General features: G+C 41.9%; 1 protein-coding gene across 4 annotated transcripts in view; it reads right to left on the bottom strand.

Annotated features, from left to right (window-relative positions):
• Positions 1 to 19,728, bottom strand: part of Clcc1 (chloride channel CLIC like 1) — a 41,275-nt gene that overhangs the window by 2,261 nt on the left and 19,286 nt on the right. For all 4 annotated transcript variants that reach the window (XM_050120948.1, XM_050120951.1, XM_050120950.1 and 1 more), the window contains exons 2-10: positions 17,934 to 18,063; positions 17,407 to 17,508; positions 12,518 to 12,625; positions 7,645 to 7,866; positions 7,094 to 7,234; positions 4,972 to 5,065; positions 2,656 to 2,753; positions 2,162 to 2,308; positions 903 to 1,244 (exon numbers count right to left, since the gene is read on the bottom strand). In XM_050120948.1, the coding sequence (XP_049976905.1) occupies positions 903 to 1,244; positions 2,162 to 2,308; positions 2,656 to 2,753; positions 4,972 to 5,065; positions 7,094 to 7,234; positions 7,645 to 7,866; positions 12,518 to 12,625; positions 17,407 to 17,508; positions 17,934 to 18,062 (1,383 nt within the window). In that variant the 5' untranslated portion in view covers position 18,063. The remainder of the gene's footprint in view (positions 1 to 902; positions 1,245 to 2,161; positions 2,309 to 2,655; positions 2,754 to 4,971; positions 5,066 to 7,093; positions 7,235 to 7,644; positions 7,867 to 12,517; positions 12,626 to 17,406; positions 17,509 to 17,933; positions 18,064 to 19,728) is intronic.

The raw sequence follows: 19,728 nt of genomic DNA, 5'->3' as shown, positions 1-19,728 counted from the left end.
GGTTCAGTGAGCAAAGAGCAGGAAATGATTGGTAAGGGGGTTACATGTGGGGCATGGCAGAGCAGGAGTTCCCAGGACCACTGTGGTAGATGGCTTTCCCTGCCAGCTGGGACATCACTAGAGGGGCTTAGAATGAGTGGCAGGTGATCAACAGCTACAGAAGCCGGAAGGAACAGTCTCAGGTTATTTAGCTACATTAACATCCACAAAAGAACCCAGTGCCATTTCTGTCATTTCTAGAGTCTCTTGTACGTACAGCTTTCTCAATGATTTCTAGTTGAAACTCAAACATTGCAAACAACAATACCAATTCCTATCTTGGGCAGAAATGGAAATGGCCCTTTAAAAACACCAACAGTAATGCCAAAAATGTAGTTCAGTGGCTTAGCACGTGAGAGCCCAGGTTCAATACCCAGGACTGCCGAAGCACTCATATGACATCACCTTGCAGATAAAACGTCCAGTCCAGCCAACCGTGCTACTGCCTTCTTCTATACTACAGAATCAACAGGGATTCTGTCGAGAGAAAGGGAGAGCAGGGAGGGCTTCTTCCCGATCCCTGCCCAGCCCTTTCTCCCAGGCTGGGCCATCAGAGCTCTGCAGCCAGCCAGTCCCCTAGCACACTTAGGCCCCCTGGGAGACCCTCTCTGATCATGTCAAAAAAAAACCAGAAATTCCAGTCAGACTCACTTGTTAGTTTCATAGGAAATACCACCTGTTGTAAAGAATACAGTTAAATGGTATTTAACATAAAGTAAATCTCATTTTCTGAGGACTCTGGGCTGGTGATAACAATGAGAGGGTAATAATCATTGCACTAGTGACTGAACACCAACACAAATCTGTAAGAAGCTCTTGGGCCTAGAGTGAACAGGCAGCAGAATACACAGTGGCTGACTTACTCTGGGTACCCCTTCTGGATGCTCTTGAGCCTCCGTGTCAGGTAAATCGTATGCCCGGAGCACTTCAGGGCTCTTGTTGCCAGTGCGAATTCTCATATCAGCGTGTCTCTGTCTCAAACCATCTCTGTTACACGCATGCATCGTGTCATAAGGGCCTTGCTCGATGGAGCCAGCGTGGCCCCTGTAACAGAAATCTGCATCACCTGCTCCACCATGGAGTCTATAGTCAAGTTGCTTCTTCTGTAGCCTGTCGGCTGGCTCAAGTGCCTGGGGAGGTTCTCTTTCAGGACCACCCAAGTGTCTCAGCATAGGAACTGACTTTCCAGCACCGTAGCAGAAGCTCTGTAAAGAAAAGAAATACATTCTGAGGATTTAGTGATGGACAGGTAATCAAGTAGGAGCTATTTTATTCAGGGTTTAATAAAGCCAGCTGTCTTAGTATTTGTGGACATAAAAATGTTAATTTCACTCTTTGATTAAAAACTTCTTCTTTGGACTAATAGGCCAAAATAGCCAATACAATGTACTAAAAAACAATATTAAGTAAATATTTCAATCAACTTGATATACTTTAAATACATAAGAGTATTTTTAGACCTAGAAATTTAGATAATTCTAGAAATTTCAATTTAAAACCTGATTATTGCTCCTATTTTTATTCATAGTCATTTAGGGAAAATGATAAAATTATTAATTATTGAATTTCATAATCAATCATGCACCAAAGCAAAACCCAAAAGAGAACAAGTCAGTCAGTGCATACAACATGTAATTCCAAATCCCTGGGGAGTCTTCATTTTTGATCCATACAGCAAGTGCTTTGGGAAGGCCATGGCCATAAGTAACAAGATGCTGAACTAACTATGGGAGAAGTACAAGCACTATTTTTAGTAAATATCTACTTTTGGACTCCCCCACCCAAAGTGATTTTCAGTGCACACAACACTCCTCCTACACCCCTTTCTGTTCTGTTCTATGCTGCAAAACTCAGACTGGGATAAAGCCTCATTTCTCTACAGAGGAGGCAGTCAGCCAACTTCCTGTGTATTCAAGTTAAAGCTAAAAAGGGCTATTCTAAATTATTACTGTGGTGCCTACAAACCCAAGAACTACTAGTTAAAAGAATATATACGATCTCAACTTATTAAAAATCACCTTACACCTCTGAGCACAGTATATTAATCCAGACGTTTCAAACTGCCTTCTCTGTCAAACATCACACGCTTGTTAACTACCAGCAGTTGGGCCAATGTACTAACCAGGACGGCCAATGCCATAATCACCAGCACTGGAATCTGCAGTAACACTGGAATCTCCTTCATGAGTGCTTTAATGAATTCACCAGTTCCTTTTCCAATGTGCTTTAATGGTTCTGTTACGAAGTTAGTGAATGTAACTGCCAGAGCCTAAAACAAAGATCAGAGCAACTTCAAAAGACTGAGACATCCACATGCAAAACTTCACCGTGCACTAAGGCTCAAATTACAAATTAAAATGCACATTTCTATGTATGTGCATGTGTGCTCTGAGCACATTCAGCTCAAACCGTGATCTAACCAGGCCTTGACATCTATCCTCCCATCTTGGCCTCCCAGGTGCTAGGATTACAGGTATGCCACCATGCCCACCTAAATTTGAAAACCAATGTTTAATGAAAGTACTTTCCCCCCCTAGGACAAAGGTTTATTATTAACCCTATCAATCCTTTATGCAGGCAAAGAGTTTGTGATACTGTAATTAATATATTCTATACCTTTGTTGGCGGAACCAACAAAATAGGGTTGATTAGTAAGAGCTCATAGTACTTTTGGCACGCGTCATCCTTATAGGTCCATGAACTTCTAAACCATTCTACATAGAGAAACAGACAAAATTAAAGAAAAACAAAGCTGGTTTTTTTTTTTTTCACAAATGAAATTACTTTGGTTTTAACCATTCTTACCCACCCACCAGTAAATTTTTGAGTTGTTTTATATTTTAAATAGACTCTGTAATGTTAATTATTTCATATCAAGTCCAAAATCATACTTGCAAAATCCAAATTCAACAAATCTTATGGAGACAAAAAAGATCTACTTTATAGATTTCCAAAAAGTAAAGAGTTAGTTTTTTATGCACACAAACATAAGTAGAACTGCAAAGTGGAAGACTAACGGGTTAGCACACTCTGCTACAGGGCACTGCCGCAGCTGTGTGAAGCGCTGTAACGGGGGAATACCTACTAACCTCTATCTCAATAAAATTTCGCTTTACAAAGTCAACTCTGACAAAACTGTTAAGACAGAATAGGCTTTTAATTAATAGCTAACGTAGTCTTATGCACGTTTGGAAACTAGCCTGCATTAAAGGAGGCGTATTGTCTCCTGAAGCCAAGAACCCAAGTTTTAATCCCACAATTTAAAAAGGGGGTGACTGGGGACTGGAGCAGGATGAGGGTGAAGGTATCTGTAACTTTTGCATAACACCAGATTCAGTTCCCAACACCCACACGGTGGCTACAATCATCCATTAACTCCAGTTCCAGGGGATCTGAAGCCTTCTTCTGTGTGGAATATCATTTTAAGATGTGTCAACATTTGTTTATACTGTGGAATATTTGTTTAATGATGCAAAGGGTGTGTTGTATTCTTTTGTTTGTTTAACTCTGTGAAGCTGTGATTCTTTGCCTGTCTAAAACACCTGATTGGTCTAATAAAGATCTGAACAGACAACAGTGAGGCAGGAGAAAGGACAGGTGGGGCTGGTGGGCAGAGAATAAATAGAAGAAATCTGGAAGAAGAGGAAGGAGCAAGAGAACGAGAGGACGACACCAGGGGTCAGCAACCCAGCCACACAGCCAGTCAGAAAGGTATACAGACACAGAGAAAGGTATACAGAGCCCAGAGGCAAAAGACAGATGGGATGATTTAAGATAAAAGCTGGCTAGAAACAACGCGTTAAGGCTGCGTATTTGTAAGGAGTAAGATTCCATGTGTGATTTATTTGGGAGTTGTGTGATGGGCCCCCCAAAAGCTAAGAGAGTAAAACAACAACATTCTTCTGACCTCCTCGGGCACCGTGCACACATGTGGTCCACAAAAATACATGTAAGAAAAACACTGAACACATTAAAAATAAATCTAAAAAAATTTAAGTTAATTCTGGGACCTACTTGTATAATCTATCCTGTGTCAGTCAGTACAGACTTGTGTTTATAAAGTGTCTTTGAACATTAAACCATTCCAGGCCAGATTTCAACAGTTACAGTGGACAATACTAATGAGAACCGTTATAAAATCTGGAAGGATAAAAAACAATTTCACTTAGTTAAAAAACAAAACTAGCTGGGTGGTGGTGGCACACTCCTTTAATTCCAGCACTTGGGAGGCAGAGGCAGGTGGATCTCTGAGTTCAAGGCCAGTCTGGTCTACAAGTAGCCAGTTCTCGGATAGGCTTCAAACTCAGAGAAACCCTGTCTCAAAAAACCAACAAAACAAAAACAGAAAAGTAAACTGTAGGAAAGTTATAAAATAGTTTATGTCAATCTAAGAAGATTACAGCTAAAATAGCTCTAATTTTATCTCCTTGATTTTAGTAAACTTCTGCTAAGGACCTAGAAAATGCTGTGGACTAGATGATAAAAAGGTAGCCGAGGATCTAATCTAGTCTAATGACCACATATACACAGCGGCTGTCTTTCCTGTATGTTTAGATGAATTCAGTAAGTCACTACTTTTTAAACTTAAGAATGTATGTTATGTTCGCTTTTTTTTGTTTGTTTTTGAAAAGGGAATAAAACCTGGGGGTAGTTCATAAGGTGGGCAAGATTCTAACACAGAGCTACATCCCATCCCTTTTATCTTGGGACAGGGTCTTTCTAAGTTGCTGAAGCTTGGCTCAATCCTGTGAGTCTCTGGATTCTGTCATCACCCTCCTCTGGCCCCGAATGCGCTTGTGTATGTGCTTACAGTAAAGTCAGCCACGGGGAGCCTCCTATGGCATCCCATCATTTTATCATTATCGGTTGGTTTGTTTTCTACTTATTCTCAGAAATTCTACTTAAAATAGTGACAAATGAACCACCACTTACCCCAGAGACTTCCAGTCCAGTCCATCTTCTTAGCACACACATTGTCCAATGGTGCCATCTTGGCGACGTTAGCCTGATGCTCAGCAAAAGCTACCTGGCCGGAACAGGGGAAAGATGCTGACTGTGAGCTTGCAAACAAAATGCACCCAGTATTTTTCTCTGCCATTTATCCAACCAAGGCCTTGGTGGGTGTGGTTTTTAGGTTTTTTTCAAGTTTTCTGAGACAGGGTCTCCCTGGCAACCTTGAAACTCACTCTGTAGACAGACTGTCCTCCCGTCTGCCTCACTAACGCTGGGACTAAAGATCGCACCACCATATGACAACTAAATTAAGAAAAACATTTTAAAAGACGGGTTATTTTCAGCTCGTGGAAAAGCATACGTTTTTTCCCCCTTGTTTTTTGTTGTTGGGTTTTTTTTTGTTTTGTTTTTGAGACAAGGTCTTTTACAGCCCAGGTAGCTGAAGATGGCCTTGAACTCTTGACCCTCCCTGCTTCTACAACCAAAGCATTGGGTTGCAGGTGTGCATTACCATAACCAGCCAGAAACAAGTCTCAAGGCCTTATACCATCTTTATACACAATTTGACGAAAGAAAACTATTTTTTTTACAAGACTTTTTGTTGTTGTTTTTCAAGACAGGGTTTCACTGTGTAGTCCTGGAAGTCCTGAAACCCATTTTGTAGACGAGGCTGGCCTCAATCTCAGAGATCCGCCTGCCTCTGCCTCCCAAGTGATTAAAAGCCATGTGCCACCACCACCTGGCAAGATAGTTTTAAAAAGGAGTTCGCATATAGTTCATGGTATGACTGAAAATATGAAGAACTCAAATTGTTCTATAGTTAATGATAAAATGGTGCCTTGCTTTGGGTAGGTTTAACATAGACGGTTACTATCCAATAAATGGCTGGCAAACTGTATGGGTATTAAACACATCCCAGCTCTGTGCACAGCACGCCCACAGATGACCTCCCATCACTGAGGGGGTGTACATAGTTTATATGCAGTGCTGTCTGTGAGGGCTTTCCAGACCCAAGCCTTTCTCATCTAGGAGGAGGACAGTCTTCAGAATCCACACTCCCAGGGGAGCTCCCTAAGGGAACACCCATCAAGCACCTTGTCTTCCACCAAGGCCCAGGTGCTTAATGTGTTGGTGATTTGTTTCAGGACCATAGAACCACAACACCGATTTCATCAGAATTCACTGAAGGTCCTGATTCCCTCTATCGGAAGACTGAGATTAGAATGGCTCTTCAGTGATTAGACTGTCCTACTAACAACAGTCCTTTCAAATTTCTGCAATCTTATTCTCATTGTGAAAGATAATTGAAATGTTGGAAAAAATACCTCAAAATACCAACAGGCCAAATGTCATGACATATGCCTTTAATCCCAGCACCTGTGATACAGGAAGAGCTGAGTCCGAGGCTAGCCAGTCTGCATTATCAAGATCCTCTCTCAAAAAAGTGAAAATAGATAAAAATTCAACAATTATTCATACGTAATAAGACTGTGAGTAAATTTTAAAAAATACTTTACCTGTATCTTTGTTTTCTAATTTCTCCACAGTGACCATACCTAACTTTTATATTCAAAAAGCCTAATTTTTAGAGATAACATTTTCTATCATAATTTTGGTGTCATTTCTTTTTCTTTTTTCTTTTCTTTTCTTCTTTTTGGTTTTTCGAGACAGGGTTTCTCTGTGGCCTGTCCTGGAACTAGCTCTGTAGACCAGGCTGGTCTCGAACTCACAGAGATCCGCCTGCCTCTGCCTCCTGAGTGCTGGGGTTAAAGGTGTATGCCCCCCCCCAGCTACTTCTAACAAGTATAAATTAATTTCCCAAATTACATGTTTCTAAACTATGTCCATTTTGCTCTGTGATAATAAAAGGTAGAGCCACTTTTTTTTACTAAATGATCAGATCTCCTAAACCCCAAGTGGCTGATAATTACCAATTTATTTATTCCCACTACTGATAATCCAACCACTGTCTTCAACCATATCTGAGGCAAGACTGCTCTAGGAGTATATTATAGTCTCTGGTTACTATGAATTTACATTTAACTAAAAAACAAATGAAAACAAAAAAAATAACAGTAACAAATACAAACTTATTTAATACCTTATATAGATACACCCAATTCCATCCCACACTGAAGAGAAAAATGATAATACAAATGCGTCTCAACTGTGTGTACCAGCGAATATGTGTCCATAGTTCTGTAGCCACCAACAGCACAATGCAGAGCAGACACAAGAGCACCTTGAAAACAGAAATGGGAACCAGAGTCACTGCTGAGTGGTCTTCCCCACCAAAAAACACCAAACATCAGTTTTTAAACAGGCAGACTTGGGCATGCAGGCAGCTCAGCAGGTTAATCCACTGCCTCAATCCTGAGGAGCGGAGTTCAATCCCATGGCACACAGCAAACAGAGGACCGAATTCTACAAGCTGTCCTCTGCACACACTCACACACATATGTATCATGCATACAAAATAAATGAATGTCATTTTTAAACAGCCTTAAAAGAACGAGACTCAAAGTTATCTGTACACAATTTCACTGCTTATTCATCCCTGTAATAAGAACTAAGAACAGGTTCTCAATTGTGCTAAAGTTTCGGAAGGGTTTTTCCAGCGGAAGCTTCTATGCCACCTTCATGGCATCTTACCATAAACGCATTATATGCATCCACTCCAAAAGAGTCTTCAAATCGCCACTTCCATGCTTCTGAATCATGACACTTAAAATTGATTAAAATATCACTTAAGGCGTCATCCAAGGCTCCTGGCTTCCACTCCTCTCCACTGAGGAACTTCTGTATCTCCAACAGTGTTTGTCTTGTAAGGAGAATCTCAGCATCATAATGCACATCAACTTTGTTTTCATCAGGCTGTATCAGTTACCAAAACACCAACAGAGAAACAACTGTATTACTACGCTATTCAATGAAACAGGAAAACCAATCTGGGCCAAATATGATTTCATCACTGGCAAATTCCACCTCTCACAGGAGGATGTTGCAAAGAACTTCGCGTTCAGGGTTAGCCTGGGCTACATACAGAGAGCTTATCTCAAAAATAAAATACTTTGGAACTCAATATAATAAGGTGTAAATACTTCTACATGCCAGCACTGCTTTAAAAAAGTATATTAATTTGTAGTATTTCCTAAGTATAATATATACTTATCCTCAAAGGCTAGCATAAAATCCAAATATATGTAAGAAGCACTAAAACATTGCAGAATCCTAAAAACAAAGACACCAGACGTTTCATGAAGGACAGTCGGTTTCACTGTGTGAAGTACACAGGCTCTATACTGTCACTCGCAACTGCTGGGCCACAGTCCTACAATAAGCACAGGGTTAGGTTCCCGTGAACCTCTGCAGGGCAGTCCCACACTAGCTCAGAATTGAGTATAATAAAGGGTTCTTTATTCAGGGGTAGACTCACAGATCAACAGTCCTTTGCATGAGCAGGGAACAGGAACCAAAAATTAAAAATAAAATAGAGTTTAAAATAAAGCCACATAAAGATGGAAAATAGAGAATCTGGATGTTGAATGTCACTGTGTTGTCCTTGAATTGTTTGACGGCTGAGGGAGGAGCCATAGCTGCCAAAAGACATTTGATTATAAATGCTGCTGGATTAATCCAACGTAATTATTTTGAAAATGCCCTGACTTCAAAATTTAAGTCAAAAGATATCTCTCTTTGGGGAAGAGGTTTTGCTTTTGTTTCCACAGGAAATGAGAGGCTGGGAATTCATTCTGGGTTAAGAAAAATCAAGTTTGATCAAGAAAGACCCCTGGAAAAATCTCTGATAGGAGCAGATAGCCCAGATGATCCAACATTTCAGAACATCTCATTGCAGTTTCCTCTGAGTTCTACATCCAGAACATCCTCAAGACTGTTGGCTGAGATGATCAAGCTTCACAGAATACTCCAGTCAGGACTTGACCACAATCCTAAATTTTCTTTAGGTCCCCATAAAAATTATCAGTGCTCACAATCAGCAGAAAGTAGCCTATAAATCACACCCACACTCCCCCCAAAAATGGATTATGACTTTTTGTCTTTGTTTAGAGTGTTAGTTACAAGTTGTTGTGGATAGTGGTCAGGAAAAAAGCTAAACAAAGGAGGTAAGATTCAGAGTTCTTGTTTAAGAAAGAAAAAAAGCAGAAGTACCATGGGACAATGGTCTTGTACCCTGTAAAGATTTGTCACTTGTACTGGTTTAATAAAACATTGACTGGCCAGTAGCCAGGCAGGAAGTATACATGGGATGACCAGAATAGGAGAATTTTGCAAAGAACAAAGGTTCAGTCTGCAGTCATCACCCAGATGCAGAAGAAGCAAGATAAGAACACCTCACTGATAAAAGGTACCAAGCCATGTGGCTAACACAGACAAGAATTATGGGTTAAGATGTAAGAGTTAGTTAATAAAAAGACTGAGCTAATAGGCCAACCAGTTTAAATTAATGTAGGCGTCTGTGTGTCTCTTTGGGATTGAACAGCTGTGGGCCCAGGCAGGACAGAAACCTCTGCCCTGGTCTCTGAACACTTATCAACTGATCAATATATAACTTTGTTTCTGTTGACACCTTAATCAGAAATATCAGTGACTCATTACCACTAAACACACTGCCAAGAGTCCTATAATTCATGCCCAGATGAAGTTTATATTACATGCTTTTCTTGTAGGGCACATCATAGGCTTTTTGCATGCAGGGACAATAGATGGCATTTCACATTTCGGAGACATTCCAAATGATGTAATTACTTTAAACAAAGAAATCCCTTCCTACCCCAAAGTGTGCAAAACATAGCATGTAATAGGCCACACTGAATGTAGCATGTAATAGGCCAGGATAAAAACAATGATCTACAATATTGGCCCTGAAACAAAGTAGTGAGTTTTGTTGCCTTGTTCCGCCTTACTAAACCCAGGGCCTTAGACATGCTAGACCATAGTGTTACCTCTGAGCAGTAACCTTAGCTCCAATTTTCTAGGTTTTTTTTTTTTATCTACCTACCTACCTACCTACCTACCTACCTACCTACCTATCCATCCATCTTTTTTTTAGAATCACTCTTTCAGTTTAGGGAATCAAGACATGATGAAAGAATCAAGCAATTGTCACATGTACAAGAATGACCACGGAAATACCTCAAGGAGGGGATGGTGAGATGACTCAGGTAGAAAGTGCTTTCTCTGCATGAATGAGAACCTGAGTTTGGATCTCCAGCACCCACATTAAAAGCCAGTTGTGGAAATGAAAACCCATAGTCGTACCCCTGAGTACAAAGACACAGGAGGATCCCTGGGGCTTGCTGGCCAGCCAATCTTGCCCAGTTGGTGAGCTCCAGTTTAGTTAGAAACTTTGCCTCAAAATATAGGGTGAAAAGTGATTTGGAAGACACCCCAAATTGATCTCTGTCCTTCCCATTGTGAACACACATGCATATGCATATATATATATACACACACACACACACACCTTAAAAATGATAATTTTTAGAAATCACGAAGGACTGATTTTGATATGACAAATCTTAGTAGGTAAATTCACAAACATGGAAATTGCAAAAAATAAGGATAGACTCTGCATCTTTATGATTCAATTTATGAGTTTCATTTGCTGACACTATTTATTGTCAGATAGCCTAAAATTTAAAAATAAGAAACATTTTCAAAATTATTTAAAAATAAAAATGTGTTTCCTTGAAATAGAAAACTATCTTTTTATCAGTGCAAGTTCACTGTAAACAACTGACATTCATTGACCAGTTGATACATAATTTGAATTTCAGTTTGATTTTTGAGACAGAATCTTATTATGACTCCCAAGACAGCCTCAAAGCAGTGATCCTCCTGTGTTAGACTCCTGAGCACAAGGATTATAGGCATATGCCAGTACACCCAGGCTTTACAGTCTGAATGTTCAATGTTGCCCAAAGGTCCACATGCTAAACACTTGATGCCCAGGGTAGCACTATAGCCATGTGGTCAAACATTTAGGAGGTGGGACTTGGTGGGAGGAAGTTAGAAGTAAGTCCTTGAAAGGACTTGTGGGGCGGATCTTCCTTTCTCCTTCCCTTTTGCTTCCTAGCCACGACAAGAAAAGGAGATTCCACTACACGCTTTTCTAGCCATGAGTATCTGCTATACCTAGTAAAGGCCAGGTCTTACACTGCAATGTCCAAATCATGAAAGGTTTGTCCAAACAAACCTTACTTTTCCCTTTTTTTTTTTAATTTATTTTTTTGTTGTTTTGGATTTTTGTTTGAGAGAGGGTCTCATGTATGCCATACTGGCCTTGAACTTGCTAAGTAGCCAAGGAAGACTGAAATACTGATCAGCTACCTCCAAGACTAGGGGGCTGCAGCATACACACCAGGGCCTGGTTTATGGGGGGCTAGGGATGGAACCCCAGGCAAACACTATCAACTAAGGGTCCTTTCTCAGGTATTTTGTTATACTGAGAAAAAACTGCCTAACAGGAAATTTCCTGTGCTCAATTTGTCTGCCCATATACTATAGCTGGAATGATACAGAGATTTGTACAACCCCTGCAAAAGGATGATAGGCATATCTCTTATTTTTATGGACTACATAGGACTTTATCTCAAAAAAGAAAAAAAAAAGGTAAACTTGTGAGCTGCTTTTGGTGGCTGGAACACATGGCCAGACCAAACAAAAGTCTGCCTCCAACCCCTAGACCAATCCTGGGGGCATAAACAATACAGAAAAAATACGTCATGCACTTACAGATAAGCTTTGGATACACTTCTCAGCCTTCCGGCTAACAATGTGTAAAAATGAGCTTTATAAGATACAAAATCATAAGTCTTCATCATGTGTTGATTTCCCAAACTGAAACAGTGATTCTCAAAAATGATGAGATAATAAACAAACAAACTATATGGAAAGCTGGAGCTAGGGTTACTCTATGGTAACACTATGGCCTAGTACGTGCAAGGCCCTGGGTCTGCTCTCCAGCACTGTGAAATAACACAAGGACTCCCACCTTGTACCACTGCACATGATACACAATTCCAAAAGTAAGCCCTACCATAGTAACCAGCAAAGAGAAAGACTACTGAAAACACATTTTTCTTGTCCTCACGGGAATGGGAAAACGAGAAGAAAGGTCAGGACGAGATTCTGTCCCTAGGGGACAGCAGTGCAATTGATGGAGCTAGTCCTCAGGTTTTAGGGAAAACAGCACCTTCTGTACTGCTCACCTCCACCAGCCCCTGTCGTGCTGGATGCTTCCTACAGTCTTGTACACACAGCGTTGGGGGAAAGGGTGAAGCAGGTTCTTCTCTACTAAGCACAATGAGGCTCTATTACTTCCCCCCCACACCCCCTTTTTTGGGGGGAAACAGACTGGGCCAGAACTAGAAATTCTCCTGCCTCAACCTCCTGAGTGCTAACACGACAGATGTGTCACGTGCATGGCACAACTTCTTACACGATGTGAAATGAACAATGAAAGTATCTGCTATGGATCAGTATCATGGCCTCAAATACTTACAAGTCCAAGCTTGCCAGCTTCAATTAAAATCTTATTTAGGTATCTCCTAAACACAGGATTGCTTTGACTTTCATAATCTTTCATTTTCTTCTTCTCACAGTCATCCACCTGTAATCATATAATAAAGTCAAGCTTCAAAAGCTAATGATAGGTCAAGTTCTAGTGCTGTGGAATATTAGTGAAGATGTGTTACATTTATTTATGCTATGGAATATTTAATGATGCAAAGATGGGTTGCATTTTTTATGTTACATTTGTTTAACCCTGTAAAGTAGTGTTACTTTGCCTGTCTAAAACACCTGATAAGGAGCTGAACAGTCAATAGCTAGGTAGGAGAGAGGGATAAGGCAGGGTTGCAGGCAGAGAATAAATAGAAGAAATCTAGGCTTGAGAGATGAGAGAGGAGAAGCAAGAGAAGGAGAAGAAAACGCCAGCTATGAGCTACCCAGCCACACAGCCAGCCACGGAGTAAGAAGGGAAGAAAGATCTATAGAATAAAGAAAGATAAAAGCCCAGAGACAAAACATGGTTAAAAAGAAATGGGATAATTTAATGCCGCTATCTCAGTTGAGACCTCCAAATGCCACGCACCGCACCCCCGTGTCTGCGCTCTGTGCGCTGGCACCCAGTTACCGAGCTTTGGGCAAGGGGCTCAAGGTTAAAATACACAGACACACACAGACAGCGACACGGGTCATCCTTGAATTCCCCAAGAATGCCCCCTTTATTGTGTTCAGGGGCAGATTATATAGAGATAGCCACGCCCCAGCCAAACCCACCAGAAACCACTCTCCTGCCATCAGGAACTCCTGAAGGTCTCGTGCTCAAAGCAGCTGTAGGCACTCAGATCAGGGGATTACATGAAATTCAGGATCTGGGGTCTCACTGCTCCCAACATCTCCCCCCTAAATTTTTTATAAAGCAGAAGACCCTCCTGACCACACAGCCTTTTGGTCACTTTGATTGAACCTGTACTCAGGAGAGAATAACAGCTTCTCCTCAGGAGAATATTGGCTTTTAGGGAACACAAGAGAGCAACTTAAGCCTGTAAGACAGGTAGATCCAAGTATCCCAGAGACTGTTGGTTCCTCATACTATTTCCCACACATCCTCTTCCCCTCAAGTGAACGGAGGTGTGTGACCATTTCAGACTCGGGACTTTTAGGAGTGGCTTTGACATGACCTCACTGTTCCTTCAGCAGTCCCCTAAATAACATACCCCAGCTGCCATACCCCCGTGGCACATTCATTCTTGTCAGCTGAGTGCATGAAAGACACCTTCTCGCTCGTGCACCTCTTTAGCTTCCCTAGCAGCCCAGCTGATCCTGCTTCTGCTAAGGAACCCTTTGGCTAAAACAGTTACAATCTGGTGTGCTAACTAACATTTCAAGGGTTATTCTAGTAACCATTGAGTTGTTTCACCACATAAGAGGCATTCCCAATATTAACAGCTGTCATACAAACGAAATAATGAACAAGACATTTGGTGTACTAGCCATAAGTCCACCCACTCCTACAATAGGGCAGTCTCTTGATTTAAATTCGCTCTACCGCAGACTCTTCAGTGTGCAGAGTCTGAAACTGCCACTGCCTTTTCCTTGTCCTGCTGCCGCGTTCTCAGGCAGCCCAGTGGGGTCTGTTCTCCAGCTTGTCTCAGCTCCAGCACTTATTGCATTTGCTGGCACTGTTGTGGCATCCGCCAGGCTAGGCACCGTCTGGGCTGAGGCAATGTGCCTTCCACCACAGTCACCTAGCAAAGCTCTGCTCCAGCTGCCTTCTAGCCCCAGCTGCATTCGTTCTGGTTCCAAACTGGTGCATGGAGTGGAGCGGAACTCAGGAAAGCAGGCTTGCTGCTCTGCAACCACTGAAGGGACCCCACTTAAATGATCTTTTAGGGAATTTGGGCGTTGTCAATCTGTCTGGCTACTTCCTGCTGAGAGGGGACCTTGCATTCTTAGGGGTATTTACTGCAATTTACTGCCATTTTCCAGTAGCGCTTGGATGTGGGTCGTGGCAATGGCGGGGCGGAGCAGAGGGACCGACCCTGTCAGGGTAGAGCGGATCCTGTCCAGGCCAGTTGCCCGGGGCTGGGACAGAGGTCCAGCAACAGGTCTTGTCGCGGTCCTATCATGCCGCTCTTCTGCGCCCTGAGGCCTTCGCTGGAAGCAGGCCTAACGTTCTTGCCTCATGGGTCCTCCGCAGGTCCCGGGACCCCTGGGCGTCACAGCCCCTCAGCTCCCGCTGCCTGGAGCTGCTTGGCCTTGAAGCCGCCACAGCTCACACCCCACTGCAACATTTCAGGAACCACACGAATATCGAATTAAATCCTTAGGATCTCATCGTCTGTGGAGACAAAAACAAAACCTCCTTTCCAAAATTCTTAATCAAATTCTTAAGCCCATATTTTAAAAAGTCAAGATACCTTTCTCTCAGCACTCGGGAGGCAGAGGCAGGTGGATCTCTGTGAGTTCGAGACTAGAACTACAGAGCTAGTTCCAGGACAGGCTCCAAAGCCACAGAGAAACCCTGTCTCGAAAAACCAAAAAAAAAAAAAAAGGTACCTTTCTTAGCAGTTCCTAGAATCAAATGTCTTTCTCCAGTCCAGAACACAAAAGAAAGACAACACAATCAACATATCATACATCTGTACTCATTTATCTTTTTAAGCTATATACATTCTATCTTTTCCCAATACATCCCCTCCGGTCAGGTCAGGTCCTGTTCGTTTACCCCTCTTTCTCGGTTGACTTTCACTTGCTGCCAAACCTAGCGATTAACACATCTACCCCAACCCACCCTCACCTTCTGAGGGCGACCTCTCAGCGTTCCCTAGTTCCCGATATCTCGCCTGGGACCTCTAAATTCCGCTATCTCGGTGGAGACCTCCAAATGCGGTGGAGACTCCAAATGCCGCGCACCGCGCCCCCATGTCTGCGCTCTGTGTGCTGGCACCCAGTTCGCGAGCTTCGGGCAAGGGGCTGGAGGTTAAAATACACAGACACACACAGACAGAGAGACAGCGACACGGGTCATCCTTGAATCGCCCCAAGAATGCCCCCTTTATTGTGTTCAGGGGCAGATTATATAGAGATAGCCACGCCCCAGCCAAACCCACCAGAAACCACTCTCCTGCCATCAGGAACTCCTGAAGGTCTCGTGCTCATAGCAGCTGTAGGCACTCAGATCAGGGGATTACAAGAAATTCAGGATCTGGGGTCTCACTGCTCCCAACAATTTAAGTTAGAAACAAGCCAAGCTAAGGCCAGACATTCATAAGTAAGAATAAGTGTCTATGTATTTACTTGGGAGCTGGATGGCAGGCCCCCAAAATGTTAAAAAAAAAAAAAAAAAAAAAAAAAACCAACTACTTTCTGGCCTGGTGCTGCTCTCAGAATGAAGAGAAACACCTGGCTGTTATTTCTTGTCTGACAATGTATAGGATTTATTTTAAGTATGCTTAAAGAAAGGGCAGAGTGCTTGACCGGGACACATGTGGACTTCAGTTAAAACTCTTACTGTCTCACGAGATGGACACAGCGCCCATTCTCTCTGTCTCCTCACCGTCCCCATCCTCACTTCCCTTCTCTGCACCCCTGTTGCTGTGCCACTCCTCAGTGACCACATGGTGCCCTCCCTCCCACTCCAGGCCGCCCCATCTCACTGTCTATACAACCAGCAGAGTAGTTACCACCTGACCAGAGAAAACACTCAAATCCCTCAACATCCTTTCTTTTTAGATAAACTCTACATTAAAAAAAAAAAAAAGTGGTGGTGCACACCTTTAATCCCAGCACTTGGAGACAGAGGCAGAGGGATCTCTGAGTTCAAGGCCACCCTGGTACAGACTGAGTTCCAGGACGGGCTCCAAAGTTACACAGAGAAACCCTGTCTCAAAACAACATTAAACAAAATGTTAAAAAGCTTAAAAAGAAGAGCTCCCCACACTAAATTATAAGCACTGTTCACATCTGGAAGAACAGCTGTCACAGCCTTTAATAAGCTTTCCTCATCTGCTCACCTGTTCCACTGCAGCAGTAGGCAGTGAAAAGAATCAAGATAAAAGCTATTCCTGTACCAACAAGTTTATACTCAGAAACAATTACAATTAATGTTATTACAAAAATAGTAAGTACTATTTTATAAGACAAGATGTAACTAAATTATATCGATAAAAATATACAATTGTATAGAACACAGAACATTACAAATATAAAAATTAACAAAGACAAAAAGACCAAGTAACTGTCTTAGGGTTAACACTGCTGTGACGAAACAGCATGAGAGAAGCAAAGAGTTTATTTGGTTCCACTGTTCATCAATGAAGGACGTCAGAACAAGAACTCAAGCAGGGCAGGAACCAGGAAGCAAGAGCTGATGCAGAGGCCATGGAGAGGTTGTTTATTGGCTTTCTTCAGAACCGAGGACCACCAACCCAGAGGTGGCCCCCCACAACGGGCTGTGCCTTCTCCCATCAATTGCTAAAATTAAGAAATGCCCTACAGGCTTGACTACAGTCCCATCTGATGGAGGCGTTTTCTTTCTCTTTTTTTAAATATGTATTTATTTATTTATTTATTTGTTTGTTTGTTTGTTATGTATACAATATTCTGTCTGTGTGTATGCCTGCAGGCCAGAAGAGGGCACCAGACCCCATTACAGATGGTTGTGAGCCACCATGTGGTTGCCGGGAATTGAACTTAGGACCTTTGGAAGAGCAGGCAATGCTCTTAACCGCTGAGCCATCTCTCCAGCCCCATGGAGGTGTTTTCTTAATGAGGTTCCTTCCTCTCAGATGACCCCAGCTTATCTCAAGCTGACAGAAAACTAGCCAGCAAAGTAACTAAAATAAATAGTTAATTTGTGAACGGAAAAAAAAAAAAAAATCCAACCTTGTGAGTTAAAGAATCCAGTCTGTGCAAACAGTCTGATAACTCCTCGGCATTCGACAAGTCAGGAATCACTTCCTTTTTCTCGGATGTACCATATTTCATCTGTATCAAAGTAGAGATTTTACTCTTCAGGCTTCAGTTTTACAGACAGGTCCCACTGAATAAAGACTTAAAACATGACTATTGTTTTATGACTTTGCTTCTTAAATTCTTCATTTGCATCAAACCACCAAGAAGTAAGAATTAACTATATATGCTAAGAATCAAAACTAAACCGATTTACTCCTTGGGCCTTTACATCCAAATTCAAACAGAAATAACCAGATGGGTGAGTACTTGTCTATTGCCTGAAGGCCCTAGGTCCCAGCCCCAGCATGGAAAAAAAGGGAGGGAAAATATCAAGAAAGTACCTTGCATAACTACTAATCCTTTATATAACTCTTATAGCTCTGTATGAAAAACAACAAAACTGGACTATTCCCATCATGGCAGATAAGGTCTTCTTGGTGTATTTAGATCACAAATACCTGAGACTTCCTCATGGTTCCTGAAGCAGCATCATAATTAAGCATATCTGTGGGGTCAATCCAGTCATCTTCATGAGCATGACCAGTTATCAGCAAAAGACATTCACAAAGGAGCAGCAGATACAGCATCCTGAGTAGGCGTAAAAAAGAAAAAAAAAATCAATGAAATACTAGTTTTTAAATAATTATAAAAATTATTTCAAGGGCTGGAGAAATGGCTCAGTGGTTAAGAGCACTGACTGCTCTTCAAGAGGACCCGGGTTAAGTTCCCAGCACCCACGTGGCAGCTTACAACTGTCTGAAGATCCAGTTGCAGGGGATCTGACACCTTCACACCAATGCACATAAAATAAAGTTAAATAAACCATAAAAAATATTAAAAAAAAAAAAAAAAGAAAGAAACAGAGGCTCGGGGGCATCTCAAGAGAAGAGCACGCACCCCTCCACGGCCGCACTTCCTCTGCCAGGCAGCCGCTGGGACTCCCAGGGGATCCAGAATGGTTTAAAAAAAAAAAATTACTTCAAGAGTTAGCAGTTTCTGAATAAAGAACATACAGAATGTACACATTAAAAGACAAACCCATAAAATGGCTTGGAGAGTAGCAGTTAAAAGCACTTGGCTATCAAGTGCAAGGCCCTGGGTTCAATTCCCAGCACCTCGTAAACCAGGCATCATGGTGTACACTTGCAATCCTCAAGACAGATTCAGGAGGACCCCAAGTTTAAGATCTTCCTTAGCTACATACTAACTTTAAAGCCAGGCTGGGGCATGATACAATATTTTTTAAAAATACAATAAAATAATATTCACATCGAAATATGTATATAGATACACACACACATATGCACGAAGTAGTCTCATTAAAATATACATTTTTACATGGTGCTGTCATTTTACTTCTAGTTCTTCTATACCCAAAAGATACATGACCACATAAAAACTTGTGTGAGAATGGGTACACAAATTTTCAAACTAGTCAAAAAATAGAAAAGAGCCCAAAGTCTATCAATTACAAAATGGGTAAATAAAATGCAGTACAGCCATACACAATATTCAGGCATAAAGACAACGGATTGCTGATGCTATTCTACAACATAAATGAAACTTTTTAAAATGTGTTACAAGAAACTAGTCAGACAGCTGGGCAGTGCTGGCGCACACCTTTAGTCCCAGCACTTAGGAAGCAGAGGCAGGCGGATCTCTGTGAGTTCGAGGCCAGCCTGGTCTACAAAGCAAGTTCCAGGACAGCTAGGACTGTTACAGACAAACCCCACCTCAAAATACAAAACAAAGGGCCTGGTTTGTGGTTTGTTGCATTTTAGTATACTCACAGATGTGTTTTAGAGGGTTGTTCATTACTTGTACCATTCAGGACATTTTCCATATGACTCCAAAACCCAGCCTTAAACACGCATTAACCAACTTTCTGTCATTATAGATTTGCATATCTGGACATTCATCCTCTGCATAGCCCTGGCTGTCCTGGAACTCGATCTGTAGACCAGGCTAGCTTTGAACTCAGAGATTCACTTCTGCCTCCTGAGTGCTGCCCAAGGTTTGTTTAGTTGTTGTTGGTTCGTTATCCAAACTAACCTCAAAATCCTGGGCTCCAACTGTCCTTCGACCTCAATCTCAGTCTCATGATTAGCGGTCACTATGACACTCAGCTTCTGAAATTATTTCCTTATCTACACGTGTGTGTGTGAGAGAGAGAGAGACAGAGAGAGAGAGACAGAGAGAGAGAGAGAGAGAGAGAGAGAGAGAGAGAGAGAGAGAGAGAGAGAGAGAGAGAGA

The sequence above is a fragment of the Alexandromys fortis genome, unplaced genomic scaffold, assembly GCF_014885135.2.
Source record: "Alexandromys fortis isolate MF-2015 unplaced genomic scaffold, M_Fortis_MF-2015_v1.1 scaffold_176, whole genome shotgun sequence".
Lineage (NCBI taxonomy): Eukaryota > Metazoa > Chordata > Mammalia > Rodentia > Cricetidae > Alexandromys > Alexandromys fortis.
This window is presented reverse-complemented; position numbering and strand designations above follow the sequence as displayed.